We start from the raw sequence: 24,427 nt of genomic DNA, 5'->3' as shown, positions 1-24,427 counted from the left end.
AGAGAAAAATATATTCGTTTTGCATAATTATTTTAATAATTATTTCTTACATATAAATAAATGGTGACAAATATAATTATTAAAATTTTAAAATATTGGAGAATTCAATACGACCACGTACAGATTTATTCATCACATTCCAACGTTCCCAAAATACGTGTAACAGTATATATGAGCTAATGTACGGCGTAACTGACAAGGAAAAATTAATTATATTATGTCATTACGTCAGTACTTCTGATAAATTATAAATTTGAATACACACGACATATCATGCATACACTTGCATGGCTACAGATTTCTTCATCTTATGTTGTAAAAATTCAAATCGTATGAGAATTCTTGTTTCGTGCTATAAAAAATCAGTGCATCAAAATTAGGGGTCACCGAGAAAATTAGTTTTACATTAAATTAACATATGGCACACTAATCTCATATAATTAAGTATAATTTCATAAATTTACTTTAGATTCTTCGTGAATCGCAGATCAAAGCTTTCAGCCTAGAATTTTTATTCACCATCATACAGTGATTATATTGAACAATGAGCAAAACTATAAAATAACAAGTGAAAGAATCCGTGGACTGGATTTTCGACGCTAAAGTAAAATATTTTAAGAAAAGTTCGAATCACAATGGAGCCTGATGAGGAATTTCAAAATTTTTATTTCTTTAACCAAGTTTATTTTATTGATCATACCATCGCGAACGTCAACCGACTATATCATTTGCAATGATCTGAGTCGTGAATTTTGCCTACGTTATAATAGTAGAAAAGGAAAACATGACCGCAATTTCCCTTCCTGCTTGAACGATTTGAATGCATGATCACGAGTATTAAGTAAAATTATGAACTGGTAATTGTAATTATTATTGTTATTAGTATTTGATAACACAAAGCCATCAAATGTTACATCTCATTTATCTGGCTCGCATCACGTGAGATCATTGTTTCCACACATTTACCGTGAAAAGTATTTTCAGTTAAAAAAAAAAAAAATGTGTGGAAAGAATTTATTAATTATGCAATATCAAACAGCGATTAACGACGATTTGAGCAAATAACACTGGCCTGCGAAATATATATTTTAGAATCCCCCCTCAAGTAATAATACTTTTTTTTAAGAATTTAGGTATGTTGAATTAATAAACTCTTTGTTCACTGATGAGTTCAACCGAATTGTCAGCATAAGAGAAAAAGATTGAACAGGAATTTTGAAGAAAGTAGAAAAAGATATCACAAGTCTGTTTGAGTTATCTAGTCTCTCGAGTCTTGTTTGAACCTAATGCTGTTAATGTTGTTACCTAAGCATTCAGTTTTATATCCATTTTATTTTTTTTTTCCCTATAAAAATAGTTCAAAAATGCATGAAAATAAATCTCGATGTACTGTAAAAAAAAAAAATACCGCTATATTTTAATTGAACATACCTGAATATCTAGAACAAAACATTATTACTTGAAGTAGGGATTAAAAGTTGTATTTCGCAAGCGTGTAGAATCAAAGTGTCAACTTAATTCATCACATAAATGTTAATTATTTATTGATTTCATATACCATTTGATGGTACATAATATTTTTGTTCATGTGATGTAATACATATTAAGTCAGTTCTTGCGTCCGATACAACGCAATAAATAAATAACAAAGAAATTATTCTTAAAAATGATGCAATCATGTTTCAACCTCAAACATCTGAGTTAAACATGGGAACTAAAAAAAAGGATTGTAGTGGATTTTTAAGTATTAAATGTCTTTGACACAGTAGCTATAAAAACAAAAAATAAAAACAAAAAATAAACTATGTATTCAATTCCACTATTACATCGTGATAAATTTTTCAATTAATTCAATTCAAAAGTGCAACATCATTTTGGAGCAATATTCAGCTTATTTGAAATTATAAATCCATTTCGGAATGAAACCTATACGCTGGCATGTACAAATGATTTTTTTCCCTTCTAATACTGATAAAATTTAGGAGTAACAAAACGATGACGGTAAAAAATTCAAAATTTCAAATATCGAAAGCACCGTTACAATCAATTATAATAATAACAAATTGCGCATCCTGTCGTTAGTAAATAATTCATTTGTGGCTATTTGAGCAGCATCCGGAGTTTATCACGTTTAAATTAACATTGGCCGAAATGAAGGTGGCAGAGGGCGGATTTGGATTAGCGTTACTATGTTCAGGGCGTGGTGGTGTGGCCGACGGTCCGCTATTTTCTCTACGTTCTTGACCGGAAGATGAAGGGATAGGACACCGAGTAACAAGGTCTAGGGCCGTATTCGTTGTGTTCTCAGCCTGTTCAGCGGAAATACTCGCAAAGGGTCTATCGGTGACAGTGGGTGAAGTAATTTGTCTGAAAATAAAAATTCATTCATCAACTCCTAGATCGATTGTACAGTAGTATACGTGAAACATTGTAAACTTTCTAATTAAAGATTTCACATTTTTTTGATTACTTGAAAAGCTCTTTAGTCAAAAAAAAAAAAAAATCTTTGGCTGTATAAGATGAAGATTGGAGATTCCGATAACGGACTAGAACAAAGCTTTAGGGATAACAATCCTCACCCAGGCGTCCAAGTACTCTGGATTGTTTCTTCATCTTGTATTTCTAAAGTCGTTGTTAGCGCTGCCGGGCTTTCTTGAGAATCATAATTTGCATCTGTATTAACCCATTCTGGTGCCTGAAAGGCTTGCGCCTTCACTGGCTTATAATGATCCTTCAAAGGACCGGGATAATTAGTAGATCCATTTGCTTGCAGCGGTATACGCAGTTCATACATATCCCCATAATCATCTGAAACAACGAAGTGAACTTACGCGATGATTTTTAAAAAATTTAATCCACTTTTTTCACCTCTACGTTTGATCAAATAACAGACTGTGTTTTTGGCCGTCCACTACATCGCATTTATGCAAACTATGGCTTCATTTATTGTAAAAGCAATTGTACTTAAATGGAAGTGCAGGAAAAATGGTATGTTAATACAGACGCCTCATTGCATAAAAATATCGCATAACCATTTACCTGGTGTAACTGCAGCACTCGTACTATTAAAGTACAAAAAATCGTCGACCTAGTGTCGTTAAATAATTTCTTATATAAATGGCAGCTCGATCCTTGCAGCATTTGGAAAAAAAGCAAGAGTCAGTCGACGTACACTTGCAGAAAAGTTAAATATCACATAAATATAATACAAATTTCATTCTGTTCAAATGATGAGAAATATTTTACTCACTGTTATTTGATGATGCCGGAGGTGCAGTCGGTTTTATCACCGCAACTGTACGTTCGAAACCACATGTTGAAAGTTTTTCCCAACATTTCGATTTATCTGAAACAGAAAAAGTAAAAATCATCAGTGATTAAACCTCGTAACAACCTCGAAAACTGAATATGAATACAGTAATAGAAGAAGAAACTTACCCACGAAGTATATAACGTAAGCGACGATAGCAGTAATTACGATACACACGATTATTCCGCATACTAAACTAGTGTACGAATTCTGATTTGCTTCATTTTTCTTGCACGTATCTGATTCGTGATCGTCCGTCTTGACTTCGGCGGAAAAACTGTTAAAAAAAAGAACAAAATATAATCGAAAAAATATAATTACAGTAACCGTCGCGCCAAATAAAGTGTTGAAGACTGGACACCAAACAAGCGCTTCACGAATAATTGCATCAAGCGTCTACTCTGATACAATTTTGTGCGAGAAAATGTTTAAAATGTTGATAATCAAATCAGGGTTATGAAAACTTGTCACATTCTTCATCTGAGGGGCAAATACTTGGTATGTAGATCTTATTGGATAATCCTTATTGTAATTTGCCAAGTGAAAAACGGACAAATGCGAACAAATTATGAAAAGTTTCAAAAAGAGCTGAATTCATTCAGCTGAATTAAAAGAGCTGATTTTTCATGTATCGCTTACCCCGGAAGACAAGGACCACATTGCTTGGCATCGCGGGCTCGTTTTTGGCCTTCCTGCCTGTCAAATAAGGCACACTCCGTATAGTTGACGCACTTTTTGGACGTTTCGTAGCAATACTGATATTGAAAACAATCATCATCGGTTGAACAGTCTTCCGCAGCAGTCGTTGTTACCTGTAAAAGTAAAAAAAATTGTACAGGCATATCCTGGATTTGGAACAGGTAACAGAAGTAACGCATAAATATACAGCACATGTTTTTCAATCTTCTAACAATCGGCTACGATAATGATGTAGTACCGGCATCGAATAATATTGAAAATTTTACAACTACCGCAGCTTCAAGAGTGGTGAAATCTTATAGTTAATTAATTATCCAATCAGGTTTCGAATTAATCAATATCAATGACTGCAGGATAATCGAAGATGCCTAGAGTTGGAGATTGCAATAACTCTATCATCGTGTTGCGATTCACCACGTCGTTGCTGCTACCGGAATTGTTAATTTTTTTAATTATGACAGAAGAATAAAAAGAAATAAAAGTAAACAAGGAATTACGGATATTGTTTCTACATAATAGTAAATCTACAAATACTGATAGACACAAAACTAACCGCAATGGTTTAGGTACGCAGTCGTGGACGTATCATAAAATTCAATTATTCCCCCACATTGCTGTTGTTCTCTGCAGTTTTCGGTGGTTTGTCGCAATCATGGTCACCGCAATATTTATCAGTATTATTCCACGTTTCTTCGTCCGATGAGAAAGAAAACGCTACGCAATGAGCAATCGATTTGCAAATATAAAAGACATACCTGCATGCATATAATAAAAGGGTGCGGATTTTTTCAAGGACATTTTTAGGATTACAGGGAACTCGGCTGGGCAAATGTGTTCTCAAAATTATCTATTTCGATCAATTCGTGTTTAGATTTTTTACTTTATAATGTGCCGCGCAGATTTTTTCTTCTTCTTGAAAGAAAAAAAAAAGTTGGCGATGGATATAAATTAAATAAATCGTCAACTGAGATAATACAATGACTAAGTTCGGTAATGCGCTTAATTAGAAAGTGAATTGCACTTGAGCAGGAAATCTAGCGCGTCGTGTAAATTATAATACTCCGGTAAAGATTCTGTAAGTGGTCAACACCGCCATCCGCACGCACATGAACAAACATACGTAAATGATTAGTGTCACGTTAGTTCGTGCAAGCAAGGTCGGGACTGCCGAGTGCTCGATGTCAACGGTAGGCTGCGGATAACGGTCTTGACAAGGAGCAACGAAAGTGAGAAATGTGACGCAATAGCTATGACGCATCGGCGAAAGTATTATTTGAAATAATAGGTAATAGTCATCGACGAGACGGATGCATCAGATACGTTTTGCGTGAAGTAAGAAACGCACAGTCCATAATCTGCGAGCTGCGGTTACAGGTTGTCACATTTGTCGTTGAAAACGTTGAATTGTACAAGGAACCGGAGAGAAGCAATGTTAGCAAAGCAAAGCAAGTTACAGAATAACAAAATTACGTTTTTTTTACTCCATTTAATTATGTGACGCGAGAAGATACTTTACAGATTTCAAGCTCATGGAACCGTAACTTCTGTTTGTTTTATTTATTTTTGTTTCAAACAAATGAATATGAAATTTTATTTTTTCACGTCTTCACGATGTATGTATGAAATTTTACCAATTTTCACTATTCGACGTCTTTCATAATTGCGTATAAAGAAATTACATATAGACAGAATAAAAAAAAAAAAACTAAAAGGATTTGAAAAATTAGTCGAACGAAAACCTAGTTAGATTAAGTAATTAGTAGTTTTGAACCCTCGGATTTAAAAAATTGAGGCTTTGTTTCCCAGGGAGGTGACGGCAAAACACGGCCGTGTGAGAAAATTCCAAAAAAGCCGCAAAGCGATTTTGTACCCACCTCTTATTCGGATAAAATAGCAGTTTTTACATGGAACTTTAGCACATACATCAAAATATCCAATGCAACTATGCCTCCTGTGATTATTACCAGCTCTACAAGGCATGAAAAAATAGTGATATTCAAAAAATCCAGAATTCATCTGCAATATATATCTACGATGCACGAAGAACATCGATAATTAAATTCCCTATCGCCCTATCTTTTCAAGTTGCATAAAAGTGTTTCAGATATTCTTAAAATTCTGTCCCTACTACCATATCCAACATACTAATTCTGTGATATTTTCGCTATGCCGAGTTATTACAACTATAACTGCACGAAATACCTAATTCGCCGTTGCACGAAATTGCGATTCTTGCCTTTAAGGTAAAAAAATGCAAAGCTATTAAATTAATTAATATTACATGATCGCACATTCATATATTGTCGCCGACTAAAACGATTTTCCTAGTTTCGCAGTAACGCGAAAAATCCACGTGTATTTACGATACATCACATACGCTTGACCTACTTTATTACGGTGGTGTGATATGATGCAGGCACATCGTCAATCCAGGCGGCACGGTGACAAAGAATAAAGAGAAAGAAACCAATAAAAAAAATCAAACACTCGTTAAGTATGTAGACGGGCATCAAGGGCAAGAAGAGAAAAAACAAAAAGAAAAGAAGGTGAAAAAGAAAGAAATATTCACAATGTTGTATGTATTGTACATCTTGGCTCTGTGCCTGATTCCGGGATTCCCAATATTATTATTATTGTTATTATTATTATTATTACTACGACAGCACGGTACATCCATGCTGATGGGAAATATTTAAACCTAATGCCTCTGCGACGACGGGCTACACTTGCATACAACATACGTCATTATTATTATGATTGTTTTTTGTTTTACACAATTGTTGTTATTATTTGCGAGGGCTCGAGATAAGCGGTTGTACGTAGTTGCGTGAGATAAGAACACTACCACGTGTATAGGTGCATGGACATATCGTGAGGATGGGATTTACGTGCCACGTCCTTATAATATTACGTACCGACAAAATCTATGCCTTTAGTATTATAAGTATGTACAACGAGTTTGTAATAGAGACGTGAGTTGGCTAGTTGAAAAAAACTAGCAATCGCATTATAATCTCTGATACTTTAGCCCACGTTTAGGTACCGTTCGATAGTTACAAGAAAATAGTAAAATATGCACGTACAATTTTAAACGGGAAATGAATTATACGCAACATATTGTTCACGACGAAGTGTTGCGTGAAAACCGCATAGATTAGATATTAATTTTTGTATGATAATATGAACTTGAGTTCAAAGACGCATTACGTTTTAATCTACAGTAATTACAGATGTCGTACATGTTCACACACGCATGTTTAATAATCGGTGAAATATAGGATTGCATTAAGTAGATATAGCATAATTCTCATGCCAACATAGTACAATTTCGCAGGTTAAAAATATTATACATAATATATCAAAACGGATGTTCGGTAGCAGGCTGCGTATCTATTCATATTATATACATACGTACGATTCTTTTCATGTATTTGTAAACACATGCATATGTACAAATAGAATAGTATAATACGCAAGAGAGTTGTATCGTTTCATCTCCGCGAATAAGTTCCTGGCTATTACGACGCCATTTTGGAAATTTTGTGCCGCGTCATGGCCAACCTGTGCCGCCATAACCCTGAATATAATTCCCACCCTTCGGTGAACGATAAGAGACTCCCGTACCACCTGATGATTTCATTTGGCAACCCTGGTGAAAGTTTCTACCGCTACAAGTTTCTACTTGATCGAAACGTTTGGTACAATTTCGCGCAAAATTGTGAATAAGCATAGTTTTTCATGAAGAATTGTTAATTTTCGTTAAAAATTGTCTAGTGTCTTGTAAATTTTTTTACCGAAAAACTACAAATTTTTAGAACAAACTATGACGTTTACAACGGTGTAAGACGAAAAACAATTTTTTGTGAAAAATTGTACGAGCCGTTCCAATTCCTCTAAAAATTCTTAGAAAATTCTAGGAATCATTTTTACCAGGGGACACAATTTCACGGGTTGTCAAGATAGGGTGGAAGGATAAAAAATTAAAATTGAGCTTCGAAATAATATATAAATACTGCCACGACGATTTAATCATTCATATTATTATATTATCGACGAACCGGTTGTCGATCGTTATTTATTTCTATCTTACGACTCATCACGGGCATCGAATCGCGCGATGTGCGCAAATAAAAAGAAAAGAAAAACCAACAAAACCGTTCGTCGAATTTCACATGTGTACGTGTATGTAACGCAGTTCGGAGATGTTATCTCTCATTATTTTCACCGTCTGCACGAGCTTCGCGCACTCGTAACTACCTACTTGTTGCTGCTTATGTACAAATATAAATCGACACTCGCGTATCTACGCGTAATATAAACGAGTAACGAACACAAGCGCGATTCGTCCCTCCGCAAGGAAAACGGCAAAGGTATTGACATTATACCTATGTAATGTGGCTCCTGCCGTGGTCAAAGTCCAAGAAATATATATACACATATTCATATAAAAATATGTGTGTGCGGGTGTTTCCTCTTCTTCAGCAACGCTGCACGATATAGTTTCAAAGGGGAGAATACGCACACACACACATTTATATTATATACACACATATGTATCTATGTAAACATATATATCTGTATATATTTATATATACTTTTCCTTTTACATGTAAGAACATCTTCAGCAACGCTGCACGATATACATATATATATATATTCTTGCCCTCGAAACTATGTCGTGCAGCGTTGCTGCAGAAGAGAAACCTATGCGGTTGTTTTACTCTCCGAATGCTTGTAGACCGTACATTAGGTGTATAATGTTGTATATCTCTATTTATAAACGCATCGATGGTGCAGCGGATCTGAGAATACCCAAATCCATTGGTACTAATAATTTTAACGTGTACGATGATTCATTGCTTTCAGAATTGTTGACCAATACCAAGGGATAAAATTAAGCGAAATTGTGCAAAGGCGTATCGAAGATTTTTCAGTACCGCGTAAACGAATGATTATTTATTTCATAATCGTGGATGCGACATTTGATATAAGTATACCATCGACGCTTAAATCTCGCAGGTATAACGAAACGCGTATCCTTTGGATAAATACGATAATATAATACATAATATAATGTAATATTTTCTTTGTTTAAAGATAGAGATATCTCTAAGCGTTGATAAATATGTTGCATATATATACGCGTATAATAACTTGTGACGTTTGCATGTCAAAACTATTGTAATTACAGACAGGTTCAGGGGTGTCGATTATCTCTTTGTCTGCGTGCGGCGCGTATTATGTTTCATAAACGAATTGGTTAAATCGGTTGGTAATCGTGCGCAACTGGGCTCGTATCGGGACTCGCCGCTTTGCACGCGTGAACTACATAGCTATATACGAGTATACGAGTCGTGAGTCAACCCCTTTGCGGCTTCCAGAGGATTCTCGAAGGTTCGAGATACTCGGTGGATGCGTTACACATGCACAGATATTATGCTACAATTTTATTCGCCTTGTAGCGTTGTAGGTTACGTTTTGCAGAGTGGATGCCTGCTACAGTCAGTCTTTACAGACAATTCCACGTGCAATGTCGAAGAAAAACATCGAAAAACTTTTTGGTTTCACGAGAGAGTGAGGCCAATAAATGTAATTTTACAACGAGCGGCAGTTCAATTAGAGAAATACATTTCTTGGCATCGTTCTTGTGCAGGAGAAAAAAAATTTTTTTTATTCCTGGGTAATTTTATTCGGATTCCCGCTGATTGTAAGTGCAGATTGTTCACATCAGTGATGCGTAGGCTTTGATTGTAGACGAATGAGGAAAATCGGAAGGAAGCAAAATTGGAGTATCAAGAAAAATGATTATATATGTTCTTGTGGTTGTTGTATAAAATATGTATACAGCAGTGTGTTTCACCAACTTACCAATAAAATCAATGCGACTGTTACCACGGAAGTCATGGCAACCCCCATGGTTAACTGAAATTCTCGGGAATCTGAAACAATGTGTAAATTCATACGTGTTAAAAAACCTGAAGTGTTGCATTGAAATTATAGTAATCACGTAAGGATATGCGAATAGTTGTACATTTTTTGCACAAATTTTCTTCAATGTAAATATGTACGGTCACAGGATTACAGAAAAATACATGGTCTTGGATTGGGGAAACGGAAATGATAAGAAAGTTCTCAATATTATAATTTAATAATCTTCCCTTCTCAATTTCAGCGTACGGAATTCAGTTTAACTGATAAAAATGAATTCTCGTTCTGTTAAACCCGAAGACATACACGAATAGTTCCAAGATATTGACTCTCAAATCGTAACATTCGTGGTAGAGTAAAAAATGTAATCATTACGGTCACTTTAATTATTTTTAATACTTTTTAAAGGTGCCAGAGGATAGATGTTTACTCATGAATGAATAAAATAAAAGACTCCAAAATACAAATATATATATATTCATTTAATTTGTAGGATATTTTTAATTCGTCTTCATGTATTTTGTATAATTACATATAACGATTAGACTTGTCGTTCTATATATTACCTGAGATGAAATGTATAAAAGTAATTAAAAATCTTTCAACTCAAAAGATTCCTCAACATAACGCAACATACAATCATTCCTTTCTCGGATTGTACGTAAACATTTTTTTAAATTATATACGTATCTTTCCAGGTCATTTTGTACTTCCCTAGTCATATGGCAGGGGGGAAATGTTTATCATGTTTTCGGTTCTCAACTTGGGACAGGGTGACTATTTCACATATTACAATAGACGTTGCCTAAAACTAAAAGAAACAGATAACTAATTGCGGCAGACAACTCATCAGAGTAGATTTGGGGATTGCTCGACACATAATCTAAGTTCAGTAGCCTAGTCGTCACGTCTTGTCAACTTTGTGCCGAACACTTAACACGCTGACACGGTATTAATGAGCAGGTTCGATATGTTGGTACAAACATAACGTCCACAAAAATGCCAGGAAAGGAGACGTCGAAAGAGTCGGACAAAACGGAACAGGGAATATTTTGAAAAATAGTATTACGGAATCAAATTCTTTACTGAAATACCATTGTAGGTTTGTACAGGTATAAGAATATTCATTTTTTTATAGCAACTTGTTGGATAGGTTACCAGACATTGCCACTGGAATGACAAAATTTGTTGGAGGGACATGCTGGGGTAGGAACAATTTTACCGTTTGAACAAAATTGTCGAGCATTCTGAAAATATTTTATGTTTGAAATTCGAACAACTCGCATATTTTTTCGTTTAAATGAGAATTGTTCAGTGAAATTACCTGCATCGAAGAAATCATATTATTTATAAAAATCCTCTAAACTTTATTACGTTGTAAAAGCTTTTGCAGTTTCTTTATTTTACCTCGACGCCTTTTACGAAAAGTAGCATGTTTCGGCTTTCAACACGAAAACTAGCACGTTTCTCTTATCCCCGCGATAACTATCATGTCTCGATTAGTGCACTGAGGATTATCTTAAGATTTGTGTGTGCGATAGACGATAGTCGAAATGAAAGTCAATTTGCGGGTGCAGATCTTAGAAAAATAAAGCATTTTTCACAGGTTCTTTACAGGTGTTTTAAATTTGTTCGGGATTTTTTATCAATGCAAATATCAACTGGTCTTATTATATTTATATCAAGTAGTCCGTACTTAAACTATCCGTAATATTTCCACAAGAGTGTAACAGCTATTGCATCTAATTGGATATGACTAAATCAGTCTTTTTAGTTTTTTATACTCAGCATTACCGCACTTTTACTGATCTGTATAAAAACTTGTTACTTTTTTCGGTGAAAGCCGGAACATGCGAGTTTGCTGAAAATCTGAAACGTGCTACTTTTTGTAAGAGACGTCGACCTGTAGCTCTGAAAAATAATTGAACAAGGTTGAATCTTCTACGTGTAGTAAGTAAAATATGAGAATGGCAGACAGATCAAATTTTCGTCACCGTGTCGCATAGCTAGATCAGAATTCGTAGCCCAGGTCATGTATAGATATTATCAAGTATTTATGAAAATTCATCCGCTGTTTCAAGTAAATAAAATAACTTTATCATGACAAATATATTCCACTTCATATATAAGTTTTTTTTTCGTTACGTATATTATACTCTTTCATAAGCTTACGTATTATATATTATATATAATACCTTTGGCATCAAGATGATAATAAGGTATGAAATTATGAAAAAAAAACAGTTTGCACTGCGCGCAGAATTCCTCTTAAACAATCAATTCAATCGGGGTTGGATCGAAATAATTTTCACAAAGTTTCGTTTCGAAAATGATCTTTGCGTATTTTTTCTTTAACCTGCACAGGTCACAGTAGCTAACGGTTAGCCATTGTTAATTTCTCAGTGAGGCACTTTGAAGAAATTTGGATAGTTATTTTCGACAGAAAAATTCTGTATCCGAACTATTGGCAGAAATTATTAATATAGGGCCTAATGTTTGAGCTAATGTTCGTAATACTAACAGAACAGATCATGTGTTTGCCCATAATAATTAAAAACGTACTTTTTTCCTATTATACCTATTACCATTACAAAATTCAACCGAATTCATTGAACATCACATTTATAGAACCACTGCGCGAATGAATTACGTACCTTTCACAGAACACGTTCACGAAAAGACAGTGATGACGAACTTTAGAGCTTATTAATTTTTATATGATTACGTGCGACGGAGTTTTAAATATTCCAAAGTGACTTGTCATTATCGGAGAGTATGATTTCAATAAACGGAGAAGACAACAAACACCTCCATAGAGATTGTAAAACAATGTAATTAATATCGAATTTAGGCATTCAAATTCATGCCAAATGAACGTAAGTTTTGCATTTATGTTCAGTAACATTTACAACTGCATTTAATTGCCATCTCATAGTTCAGTCGGCTGTGAGTTTGAAACCTGATCGTTATCCCCTTTCATTCACATATACTATTCGTTTGCTTTGGAGTAAACTGTTTGACAACTTTTGTTTTCGAATTTCTTTTGCGATAAAAAAAAATTCACGGATTAGATTTTAGAGACGAATGCCTCCGAAAGGTCGACGTACGCAGTAGAAATGAAGGTTGCTTTGATTTTGTAAAATTCGATCTCGACGTCGAATTCACCGTGACAAATGAATATCGGAAGTGAACGATAATTGTGTAGAAAATATTTTATATCATTCTCTATTTTTATTCCGCAATTTTGAAGTTAGGTTGAGAAAACAGCTCCTCGAGAATCCTTAAAAAAATGAATTTTACAATACTTTAACGGCTTTCTGGATTTGGAATTTTAGAATTCGAACGTTTCAAGGTCAGATTCGTATCGACTGATTTTAAGAGCTCTACGATCAGTCTATACTTCCCAAATAAGTTATTTCGCTGTAATCTGCATTACTCTTAAAAATATTGACGTGAATTCATTGAAATGGGACATTTTGTGCGTAACTCGTTAAGTAACAATAATAACGAGGGCGTATAAAAAATAGATTTGTAATCTATCATCGAATCACATCGATGTAGAAATAATAATTTATACTAGATAAACAAAACGGTAACTTCCGCGAAGTGCAAACTTTTCGTGGCGTAAAAAGTCCCTATACAGCATATACGGATAATTGTGATAAATTTTACATGTGTGCTTAATAAAGTAAATATTCAATGTAAAACCGCAAGTAACGTAAATCTGTAGCTGATGTATTTAAATCGGCTAATCGAAGAGCTTTTAAAACTGCGCTTTAAACTCTCGTCTCCGGATTGCATCAGCAATTGTCAGATGAAATGGTGGTCAGTTGACGGTGAACAAGTGGTTTCATTTTAGGTAGGTAAACGCACGTACATACAGGAGTCTGGTAAAATGGGTGATTTGTGTGAAAATAATTTTAAAAAACCCACCTACACACGCACAGAGAGAGAGAGAGAGACTCCAAAAACAAATTATCGCTGCTCCGAATTACGAAGTAATGCAGCGAAGATTTTAAAATCAGATGTAATTAACCGCTAAAAGACAGAAACAATTCGCAATAAACCTATAACATCAACCTACGTATCTAGCGCGACTTTCCTCCTGCTCGTTTATGCGGACCACACATTCCTGGTTACACGGAACTCAGCGGTAAACACGAATGTCATCACACGTTTGCCGCACGTGTGGTGTATGCGTAAGAATATTGAATGGTATGATCAAAGGGCTGAACATGTCGCTGGAAGATGGGTAACTCTTGATTTTAGGTGTTCGTGTCAAGACCTGTCGATGCATGTGTCGACGAGTCCGGTGCATCTGACGAGATCGGTAAAAAGTTCGGTTCGAATGACGTTCCGAAAATCTTACGAGTAAAAGTTGACGCAAAGTAATCGTATGTAGCTCACCTTTGTCGCTGCTGTTTCTGCGGTGCACTTCTCACTTGCAAAACTTTGAAACCTTTCTCTCACACTTGTTAGAGTTTGACACTTGTCGTTCGAACTTGCCGTCATGAGAGTTAGATCATTACTGACTACACCGAGATTACCGAGGTAGACGCAGCAACTGGCGAGCATGATTCATCGCGCCGCAGACTTGTCGAGACTTGTCTGCCCGCAGGTGCAGTGGGGGTGGGTGTCGTGATTTTTTCAGCCAATCAGAAACCCGGCCGAGTATCGATCGCAAGCGCGATCCATCTCGATCTTGGACTTCGATCTTCTCGATCTTCTCGATCTTCTACCCCTGTTCGTCACTGACCGCAGCCAGGGTTGCCGAACCTTTCAGTCTCCGTTTATGCGCTCATAATTGACCGTTTGAATGAAATTTGTTTATTTCATATTCTTGTAGAATGGAAAAAAATATTTTGGATGTATTTTTTATTTTTTCGATTGAATCAAAATTGCCATTATTATAACAGATTGAAAACTATAACATTGTGACGTCACCCATGTTAAGATGTATCTATATATATTAAAATCAGTGAAATTAAATCACCTATAACATGAAAAATTATCATTTTTAACGAAAAACAAAAAATAGCTCCTCATTATTTTGGCTTGCACTGCATTATGCATTCCTAAAAAAAATTTCATTCAAACGGTCAATTGTTGCATCGCCCAGCCGTTAAATTATGGATACACCGAGATTTCGCCTGATCATAACGTTGTTAACATCGCTCAAGCGAGGTCATCTAATTCCTCGTATATTCAACCGATATAATATGGCTAATTGAATCCAATAAAATTGAGAGGCGCGAATGCCTTTTTTATTTCAATCAGGAAAAAGTTTTAGGAAGTTGAAATTATATTCGTATCAATTTACGGTAATATATGCAAATTTCCCCGCCGTGGCGACACCTAGCGAGGCGAATCGGAGGCGCTTCGTAAGAACGAGCGCGTGTCGACCGTCGTTGTGCAGAGTATACGAACGCGCAGGTAAGATAGGTTACTCCGGCATCGATCGTTGGTTTCATCACAACCAACCAAACGATGAATGATACTCTGGCTAAAACACGGAGTACATAGGCGTATTATAGGTGATCCTTGGTTAGGGTGTGACGAATTTTTACCGCTCCGTCACTGAAATCAATTTTAAATCATTTAAAAAGAGTCCCCACATTTTTTCAGATTCTTACAGCAAGTCTGAGATAGCCTGCATTGTGATCGAAGTTGCTTATGGAAATGAAATGAGAAAAACTTTTTTCGCACTATATATTTCATCGTGAAAGTAATAATGTTCCAAAAAATCTGTAACTGCGAGGTTTTAGTGGGATAAAAGCTCTTTGAAAATCCAAACGTACACATTTTGCATACATCGCAGACAAAAATATCGCCGCGGGAAGATTTCGCCGACCAGTAAGATTGTATTATTTGGCGTATGTGCAGTTATAGATTTTCAAGTTTCAAGAGATTTTCCCGGTATATAGACTTCGGTGGTACACTTAGGCCGATGGGCTCAAGAAATTCTTTATCTCTTGTTTACCGATTTTTTTGCTATCGCACATCCAATGGGAAACTTTTTAACTAACAATGACAAACGGACGACTGTCGAAGCGGAAAGCTTCGCACGTGGGTTTAGAGTAAAATTTAGGAAAATGTGGAAGTGGAGACGTAATGCGATCGAATACCTGTTAACGGAATTAAATAAATAGTATTCATTTTTCTACAATTTCGAAGCCAATACTGCTTTATAGTCTAGCTTTATCAGTTTGCAAGATCCCATCTTTGCACTTTTGAATTCTCGGGGACTAAGTTTTTTAAGGCTAACAAATATGAAGCTCAATGCGCAGAGACGCGGGGATTTGTCGGCTTTTGATTCTGATTCGAAAATGAACTTAACAAATACATATGAGTACCGAAATCCAGTGAAAAAAATAATTATTTCAATGAAAAGGCTTTTTCTTGTCTAATTTTCATTGGCTATATTTTGTCGCACCAACTAAAACCAAATGCAACGCGACGTGGCTGGAGCATGACTGTAGCGTTTTCACCTAGAGAACTAACGATAAGCTACAAGCGCAATTCTTCCCACGTACCACTTATGTACTACTCTGCATCGCATTGGTTGCACGGTATGTGAACAGTCTGTCCAATCACTGAAATATTTGTAGTATAACCGGGCTGCCATTTGCTGGAGCGAAGCAGAACCTTTGATGAGCGGGTAAAGGGACTGGGTCCGAGAACTGGGGGGGGGGGGGGATGGTCTGAAGGGGATAGCACTGATCCATAACCATGGACTCATGCACGGGGAGCCTCTCCCAGCGGAGCTGAAGCGAAAGACGGAAGGGGAATCAGCGCCGTCAGCCATATTACTGAGCTAAATAGATATAGATATACATATACAGCTAAATAGATATACATATGAATATCACGGATATATATAAGCGTTTACGGCTTGCAGGAAAATTTTTCGAGCCCCAAATAAGGCCCACCCTAATGTACACACACGGGAGGATACAAAGAACGGATCTTACTCAGAATTGCACCTCTTTTTCGATAGTTTCGAGTAAAATCTGTTCTTTTTCTTCTCTCCGTGTAGGTGAAATGGTGATCAGTTGACCGGTGAAAGAGCGGGTCTAATTTTTGACAAGTATTGAACACACGCATCAAAGTCACGTTGAAAGAATATATTTAAATGCACACTTGGTGCACACTGAAATTGTTTCTTTTTTTGGCAACTAGATGTCATCACCAAAGTGGTCAGTTCCCAATAGTCAAGCGATGCTACTGACCATCATGGTTCACGCCTTTGTGTAACCCGGTGATATTTTTAACCCCTTACGCGGCAAGACCGATTTTGCCCATAGGGCCCGAAATGCGGGGAAAAAAAGTCTTCAGATTTTCACGAAATCTGGTACTCAGGGGTTTTTGGGGTTGATGATTACGATTCTGCCCTAAAAATTTCGAAATTTAAAATGACTGATCCAATATGGCGGCCAAAAATGCAAAAACCATTTGAATTGCATGAAATTTGGTACTCGTGGGTTTTTGGGGTCGCTGATTACGATTCTATCCTCAAAATTTGGCAATTAAGATGGCAGATCCAATATGACGGTTGAGAATGTAAAAATTCATTTGAATTGGATGAAATTGCTCTCAAAATGCACTAATTAAAAATTTTGAAGTTATTGAGGTCGCTGATTATGAAACTGTACTCAGAAATCATAAAGTGACATTAGGTCGAACGGTGAGGATAATGAATAAATGCAAAGCATTCGACATTTTGATTGACAACTGCCAAAGGAACAACACATAGTCCTCTGAAAACATCACCCAATTTTTGTTGGTAGTCGTTTTGACTGATTCTTATCACCGTCGGTAGGATACACATAATTCTCCTCAGCCGTTTATGGCGGTGGTCACGGAAGAATATAATATTGAAAGAAGATATGAGTAGTTCTATTTTGTGTTAGAAACTGTTTTTCGTTCTGAAAAAAATTACGCTAAGCTAAGTAATACCTACGTGAAACAAACGATAGTTGTTCTGGTCTTGAAAAACTTGTAATTTGACGTATTGGGTATAATTGAGGTTTGATGTGTAACACCAAGTCACCATTGAATGTTACAATTTCGCAGTGAGGTGAATGGATTTGTTTTTGAATGTCCAAATATAACTGAGACATGCGAGTGAGTTCTATTGATACTTTGTAATGCACAGTGGCTTGTTCCAACAGACCCGTTAAATTCTTTGCTTCCATTACCCTTTCGATGCATTTCTTGTCACGTCACTGGTAAGAGGAAAGATACAAGAACCGTCTTCATAGAGTGTAGTGATGTACCCCAATGCTTGGATTGTTTCAGCTCATTCCATAAAAAAAAAATTTATTGGAAAAGGATTTAACGATTCAGAAGTTTGCGAAAATAAAGGGTACAAAACAATTGAAAAAGAAAACGACGAAAAATGATTGAAAAGCATTAAAAAAAAACAAATAATATTATTAAAAAAAAAAACAAAAAAAATAAAACAAAAAAAAGCAAACGGAGTGTAAAGTCCTATGAATGCAACCTCCTAGCGGTTCACTCTGGGGGCGTGGATTCAGATTCACCAGCTAACGCACGGGGCAATTTTAAATAGTATTTGTGTAACATTTATACAAATATTAAACTTTGAAAACTCAAGCTCAACATAAAATCAATATGAAAAAAGAAGGTCCCATTGCAAAACTTTAAATTATGAATTCGTGTGAGCCGTAGAGGATCCACTATTTTCGATTTATACACTTTGAGGGCAAAATCGTAATCAGCGACCTCGAAAACCCCTGAGTACCAAATTTACAGTATAGGATCAATAATGGTGGTTATCTAAATTGCTGTGTTCAAAACTGTCTTGATTGTACTTACATGCCTATAAAATAGAGTTCGTATCATGCGTATAAAATCTTAGGGGAGAGATTTGGATGGTTAACTAAATCAAATAGGCCGTTGATAATGGCAGTTTTTGAAATAGGCGTTTCATAATAAGACCCTATAATGATTCTGTAGTTGAAATTTCTGGAATTGCAACAAATGCTGACCTGGGCTGGTCTAGAATTTTACCAATAATTTTATACCATGCCCCTGACCTCTAACACGATGCAGAAACGCACGATTCGAATGGAACTGCTTTATCGGCGGAGTTTCGATAGCGACAATCCCTCTTACTCCCGCAGTCAGCGTCTATTGTTGTCCTAACACAGCTTCGACGGCAGGTAAAATAGATTTTTCAGTCCTCGTTGTTGCATCTGCTAATAAGAACATCGATAAGAATGGTACAACATGTAGTAGGTAACTGAACACATCGCTTCCATTTGCGCGATGCTCGGTGCCAGGGATAGATGGCAGGTCCCCGATTGTAGCGAGTGGGAAAATTTATGAAATACGAACGATGAATCTAACGATGTTAAAAATTACATGCGCATGAAGTATGTTAGAAATACATGAACTAGAATTTCCCGTTCAAATCAATGAATAACCTTGCATACGAGTGGGGAAAGTACAATACTGATGCTAATTTGATTTAAATTTAATCCTGATCAGTTTTCATGTAATTGTATTGGGACAGATATTCTGTTCGATTCTTAAGTCACGTATACTTTTCAGACAGAATAAATTCTTCATCTTAAAAAAATGTACAGTTCAAACGTGCGGTGTGGAAATTGGACTGAGAATATTGCTCTTTCGGAGGTATAAGTTAAGCGTTTGCAAATTTCATCCTATGTACCATCAACGACAGATAATAGAAGGGCCTCGTTTCCGTCGTATTAACGGGCCAGCACAAAGAATCTTTTAATTGATAATTTCTTTTTTCAGGAGAAGTTAAAATTATACGTAATGAAGCGGGACCGAGAAGAGCTTCTGGTGCAGCACACGAGAAAAGTCTTTGCGAACGTATTCCGCGAGGTGCAGTTGGCAAAACCTGGCGATTTCATAACGTTTGGTAGCTGTGTCCAACTTCAGGCACCCGACATGCCGGGTTTCCCACCTAGAAGCAAGTACAGTAATTACGGTGTCGTTCTCGCCGGTACGATGAACGAACGCGACATAGATACTGCTCATCACTTTCTCGACGGTTGTTCACTCGTTTGCTCACCAGTCCTGATACCTTGCGTCCGAAATACGTTCGTCATCAAACCCGCCGATTGCCATCATCGCGAAGGCGACAATCTTATGTTCGATCAAGCATTCCTTTTGCAGGTAATCCTCAGGTAATAATTTTTCATCGAATCATTTTGGAAAGTGAATAAAAAGCTTCCATTGAAGATCGGATATTGATTAGAAAGACAATTAAGTAAGGGGAGATTGTGTCCTTCGGACTGACTTTTGCTAATGTAATTCAATCTCCGGTCTAACGGCATGAAAATGTGTGTTCAAAACGAAAGGTTCGACATTTTCTAATCAATGGAATCGATTTAATAAGTTTATTACTACTAATCAACCTGTTTGGTCACTACTAATTAGCTAATCGTCGTTTTTACCACTTCCCAATAGCTGATAGAGTCTGGTCGCGAACCTCTGTACGTAAGGGCAGAGACTCCTACAGTTAGCTCGGCTCATGGTCCCATGGAGCACAACCCAGTGATGTTGAGCAACAATCCAGACTGTTACGCCAAGTGGAAGGTTCTCTACTGGGACCCTAACATGAGGTTCGAGACTGCGGGCGCACCATTTCCACCCTCGACCAGGTTAGTTGTTGAGAAGCCGTGGTAATTCGAGTAGTATTTACTTAATTTTTAACACAAAATTTAACTTCCAGGGTGGTCATCTGTCACGTAATGACCGGGCTTTGTCTGGCCGTTGAATACTGTCAATGGTACTTGACCATATTTGGACCCGATTGCGGCGTCTCGGTTCACACGTATGCCGATGTCCACAGGCGAGAAACCGCCGAGTGCCTGTGGATGTTCGTCACCGAGAAATCTTCATCGGAAAACACCGAATGTCCTGCCGGTTCAGGTTAACGAAACACGTACTCGAGATGAGATGAAAAAGCTTCTGGAATTAGAAACGGTGTACATGATGGGCATAAAATGACTTTGTCGTAAACTTGTTGTTGTTTAAGGGAATCGGTACAATCTGCATGCTTGGAATGCGACGTGTTCTTTCTTCTTCCTAGGTCTGTAGGATCGCAGCGATCGTTGCAGGATGCGGGTAATTAGTTAGCCGGCCATGTTAAGGCCGGCCTTTAAGTATGTAATAAATGGTTTATTGGTACCATATAATCAGGTAATTAAGAGAGAAAAAAAATACGTCAAAGCTCGCGCGTGTCCTGCAGCCAACGGCGGTATAATTACATTAACGAGCTTACACTTAAGAATTTATGGTTAACCAATGAATGATACTAATATTTTCCTCCCCCTTTGCTCCGCACGGAAACCAATGACGATAACGTCGTCTCCCGGCGCCCCGATTCCTTATCGCGAGGGTTACTTTCGGCCAATAGTCGAAAGAATTATCCGTTCACGAATCACGAACAGCACTCCACCGACAATAAACACATAAATAACTGCGCCGCTGGCCAAAGTCAGGAGCCGGTGCAGGTGGCGTCCTCAGTTCTTAATTACTTGCTGCAGCCAGCAACCCCGGGTACCACTCAAGTTTTGTCCTCGTCAAGGTTGATTGCTCGTTCAGCTTTATTGCTGGTAACACAACAGCCCCCGCACCTCATAGTCATCGAGGGTAGGTAACTACGCTCACTGGTAATTAGTTACGTGACTATTATACGGGGCGAGATTTTCAATTGGAAATTTCAGAGGACACTCGACGCTCCCGATCCATGGCAAGTACGTATACCTACTGAATTAGTGTCGAGTGGTAATTCGATCGTATTATTAAATTTAATGCCCAAGTATATGGAAAAGGAGGAATAATGTGGAGGGGAGAGAAAATTCAGTAATCTATATACAAAGATCCTTATACAAAGGGCTCGGTGAATTTTTAACGATCTTTGGTTAAGGATAAAAGTTAAGAGAAGAGAATGGAAAGTGGGAAAAAAATCTCCAGCAATGTTCAATTTATCTAATCGTCTCAATGATTTTTAGATCGTTTGCAAAAAAAGAAAATGGTTACGACTTGCTGTTTTGATCTTCTTTTTCTCATAAATATTTATTGAAGGAAGAAAGTTGTATCTAGTCAACATACGACCGTTTGCCTTTATATTTTCAAACGCTTGATTTCAGTTGAATGAAAAAAAAATTATACACCCTTTTACCACCAAAATCGCATTTCTGATGACCAACTTTATATATACTTTATGTCATTAGTGACGCAATATATCAACAATTTGAGAAAAGGTTTCATGATTAAAGTGTTCAAGATAATTAAACTCTGGTACTTTTAATCCATATCTAATGATTTTGGGCTTATGTTTTTATCATAAAGGTTTCCAGAAGTCTTTCAAAACGATTTTTACAAATACTTATTTCCAGATTGGATAAAAAAAGGATCTGTGTAAGTACGGTACAACAGATACATTAGACGTTGGACAGCAATTACATTTGTGGGTTATAACTACATGTATACTATTAAATTTCTTGAGTATTTTTAGTTAACTTGTATGTATCGGTCAGCGAGAAAATGAAGTGAAAAACATTGTAATAAGATCAACAAGACTTGACTTTAATAATCTTGAACTTTCTAATTATGAAACGTTTCTAAATTTGTTGATATATTGGATGCAGATTGCAGGTGTTATTGGAATCCGGTCAGAATCTTTTAAATGACGTAGTAGGTAGGGCTGTTCGAATGGTGGTCGAATCGAATCTAATAGAATATATGAGTATCCTAACAGCCCAAATAATTCGAAATGCTAGAATGATTCAAATAGTTTTAAAAATCATAATCGTTAGAATTATTCAAATTAATCGCTTGTTCGATAATTTACAGTCCCTAGAAATCACTGAATGATGTTTCACGCTAAACGCAATAACAGTACGAGTAGGTTAATAACCATTTCATCATTAGTTACGGAGGTCAGTATAACAGTTAAACTAAAAATTGAATTATTCGAAACGTTTGAATTGATTGAAAAATTTGAACTAATCGACCAAGTCTAAAATCGAGTCAAATCATTCGTCACCTCGAATTATTCGCATATCCCTAACAGTAGGAACGTTGTTTCATTAGCGTTCTCCATAATTGGCTGTAAATTCTTCAAACGGGTAATTTTTATTTTATCCATTGATCCTTAATTGAAAATTCCGCAACTGGGATGATGACCTCCCCCTTGTTCGACGAGTCGGGCGCGTCCCGTTCAGCTCGAGGAGTAAGCGAGAAAGAGATGAACAGGGTGAGACCGAGGCGAAGACGCCGGGCGTCGTCACTCGTCCATCTTACTTATCAACTCTTCAGCCTCTAGCCAGCCGCACCCCCGCCACCTTAGAGCTATACCACCTTCAACGAAATCTCGGGAAGCAGGCGTCGACCATCCAGCCGTATACGTCCGACGAGCCAACCACTTTACATATTTAAATCCGGTCGTTTATATTGTCTGTCAAGCTTACGAGCAAATTGGATAGCCTTAATTTAACTTTTAAATCTAACCCCGCGTCACTAGATTTCTCGGATTGGCTACATTTGTTACATTTGTTTGGGGGTTCCCCGGGGGACGAGAAAACGGGAGCCGAGGATCGCGCCGCGGCCTCGCCGCAGCAAATGCCTCGCGGTTTAACCGTGCGACGCACTATCGCAGACCCTCGCCTCCTATAAAATCCCGCGATACGATCTCGCTCGTCTCACGCTTTTGCAGCCTCTCGGTGCAGCTTTGAAAATTTTTTACCTCGCGCCGCTCTAAGCGGGGGAACTTTTCGCGAGGGGTGATCCAACTATTCCGCACTTCATCGAACAGCGGCGATCATGCGGCTGAAAAGCTGAGTGCGTCGGGCCGGGTGCCAAAAAATTGGCCAACCGCATCCGGGAGCGGAAAGTGGAACCCGGAGACGCGAGACTCGCACGGTTTGGCCGACGGCCTCTGGAACTACGAAGAAATACTGCAAACCTCGCGAGCTCGTAATCTAATAAGCGTTGAAAGGCGCATTAGCCAAAATTTACTTAGAGAGTGTAAGGGAGCGGAGAGTGGCCATCGGGGGTGGGCGACACTCGGTCGCTGTATCCTGACGAAAGTACCGCGGTAATTCACACTTGCCGCGACGTTAACACGACGTTGGGGAAACTTTATCGAGCCAATTTGCAAAATTGTAAACCACAAGGTTGCGCTGCCTCGCAACACCGAGAACTTCCCAGCTGATACATTACCCAGCGTTTGAAAATTTTCCCCATACTTTCCGGAAACTCTGAAGAATCTGCAGTCGTATATTACCTAAGGTCTCCGCTGTACAAGGTCCTTCGCTTCCGTATTATTACATACAGAGATACGTCTGCGCGAGGTATCGGTTAGCCATTCCAGCTGTATACAGGCTATTCCCGAGGGAGCCTCGCGGTATTTCGGTCGCCTATCATCCTGTTTTACGGGTGTCAATAACTGTCGGTAAAGCTCGGTAATACAAAGTTGGAATTTAC

The 24,427-nt window shown here is 37.4% G+C and overlaps 2 protein-coding genes across 2 annotated transcripts; one reads left to right on the top strand and one right to left on the bottom strand.

Annotated features, from left to right (window-relative positions):
* Window positions 1–13: 13 nt before the first annotated feature.
* LOC124184648 lies at window positions 14–14,510 on the bottom strand. Its single transcript, XM_046574596.1, has 7 exons — window positions 14,345–14,510; window positions 9,878–9,948; window positions 3,950–4,122; window positions 3,439–3,587; window positions 3,251–3,346; window positions 2,580–2,808; window positions 14–2,367 (listed from the first exon to the last, which is right to left on the bottom strand). The coding sequence occupies exons 2-7, from the start codon at window positions 9,923–9,925 to the stop codon at window positions 2,091–2,093; spliced, it is 972 nt and encodes a 323-aa protein (XP_046430552.1). The 5' UTR covers window positions 9,926–9,948; window positions 14,345–14,510; the 3' UTR covers window positions 14–2,090.
* Window positions 14,511–19,540: 5,030 nt separating this feature from the next.
* LOC124185557 (cilia- and flagella-associated protein 161-like) lies at window positions 19,541–20,913 on the top strand. The gene is made up of 4 exons (XM_046576434.1): window positions 19,541–19,597; window positions 19,724–20,107; window positions 20,402–20,595; window positions 20,667–20,913. The coding sequence occupies exons 1-4, from the start codon at window positions 19,541–19,543 to the stop codon at window positions 20,869–20,871; spliced, it is 840 nt and encodes a 279-aa protein (XP_046432390.1). The 3' UTR covers window positions 20,872–20,913.
* Window positions 20,914–24,427: the final 3,514 nt, after the last annotated feature.

This window comes from Neodiprion fabricii, chromosome 6 (genome assembly GCF_021155785.1).
Source record: "Neodiprion fabricii isolate iyNeoFabr1 chromosome 6, iyNeoFabr1.1, whole genome shotgun sequence".
NCBI classification, from domain to species: domain Eukaryota; kingdom Metazoa; phylum Arthropoda; class Insecta; order Hymenoptera; family Diprionidae; genus Neodiprion; species Neodiprion fabricii.
The sequence above is the reverse complement of the archived record's forward strand: the minus strand, read 5'-3'. Positions and strand labels throughout refer to the sequence as shown.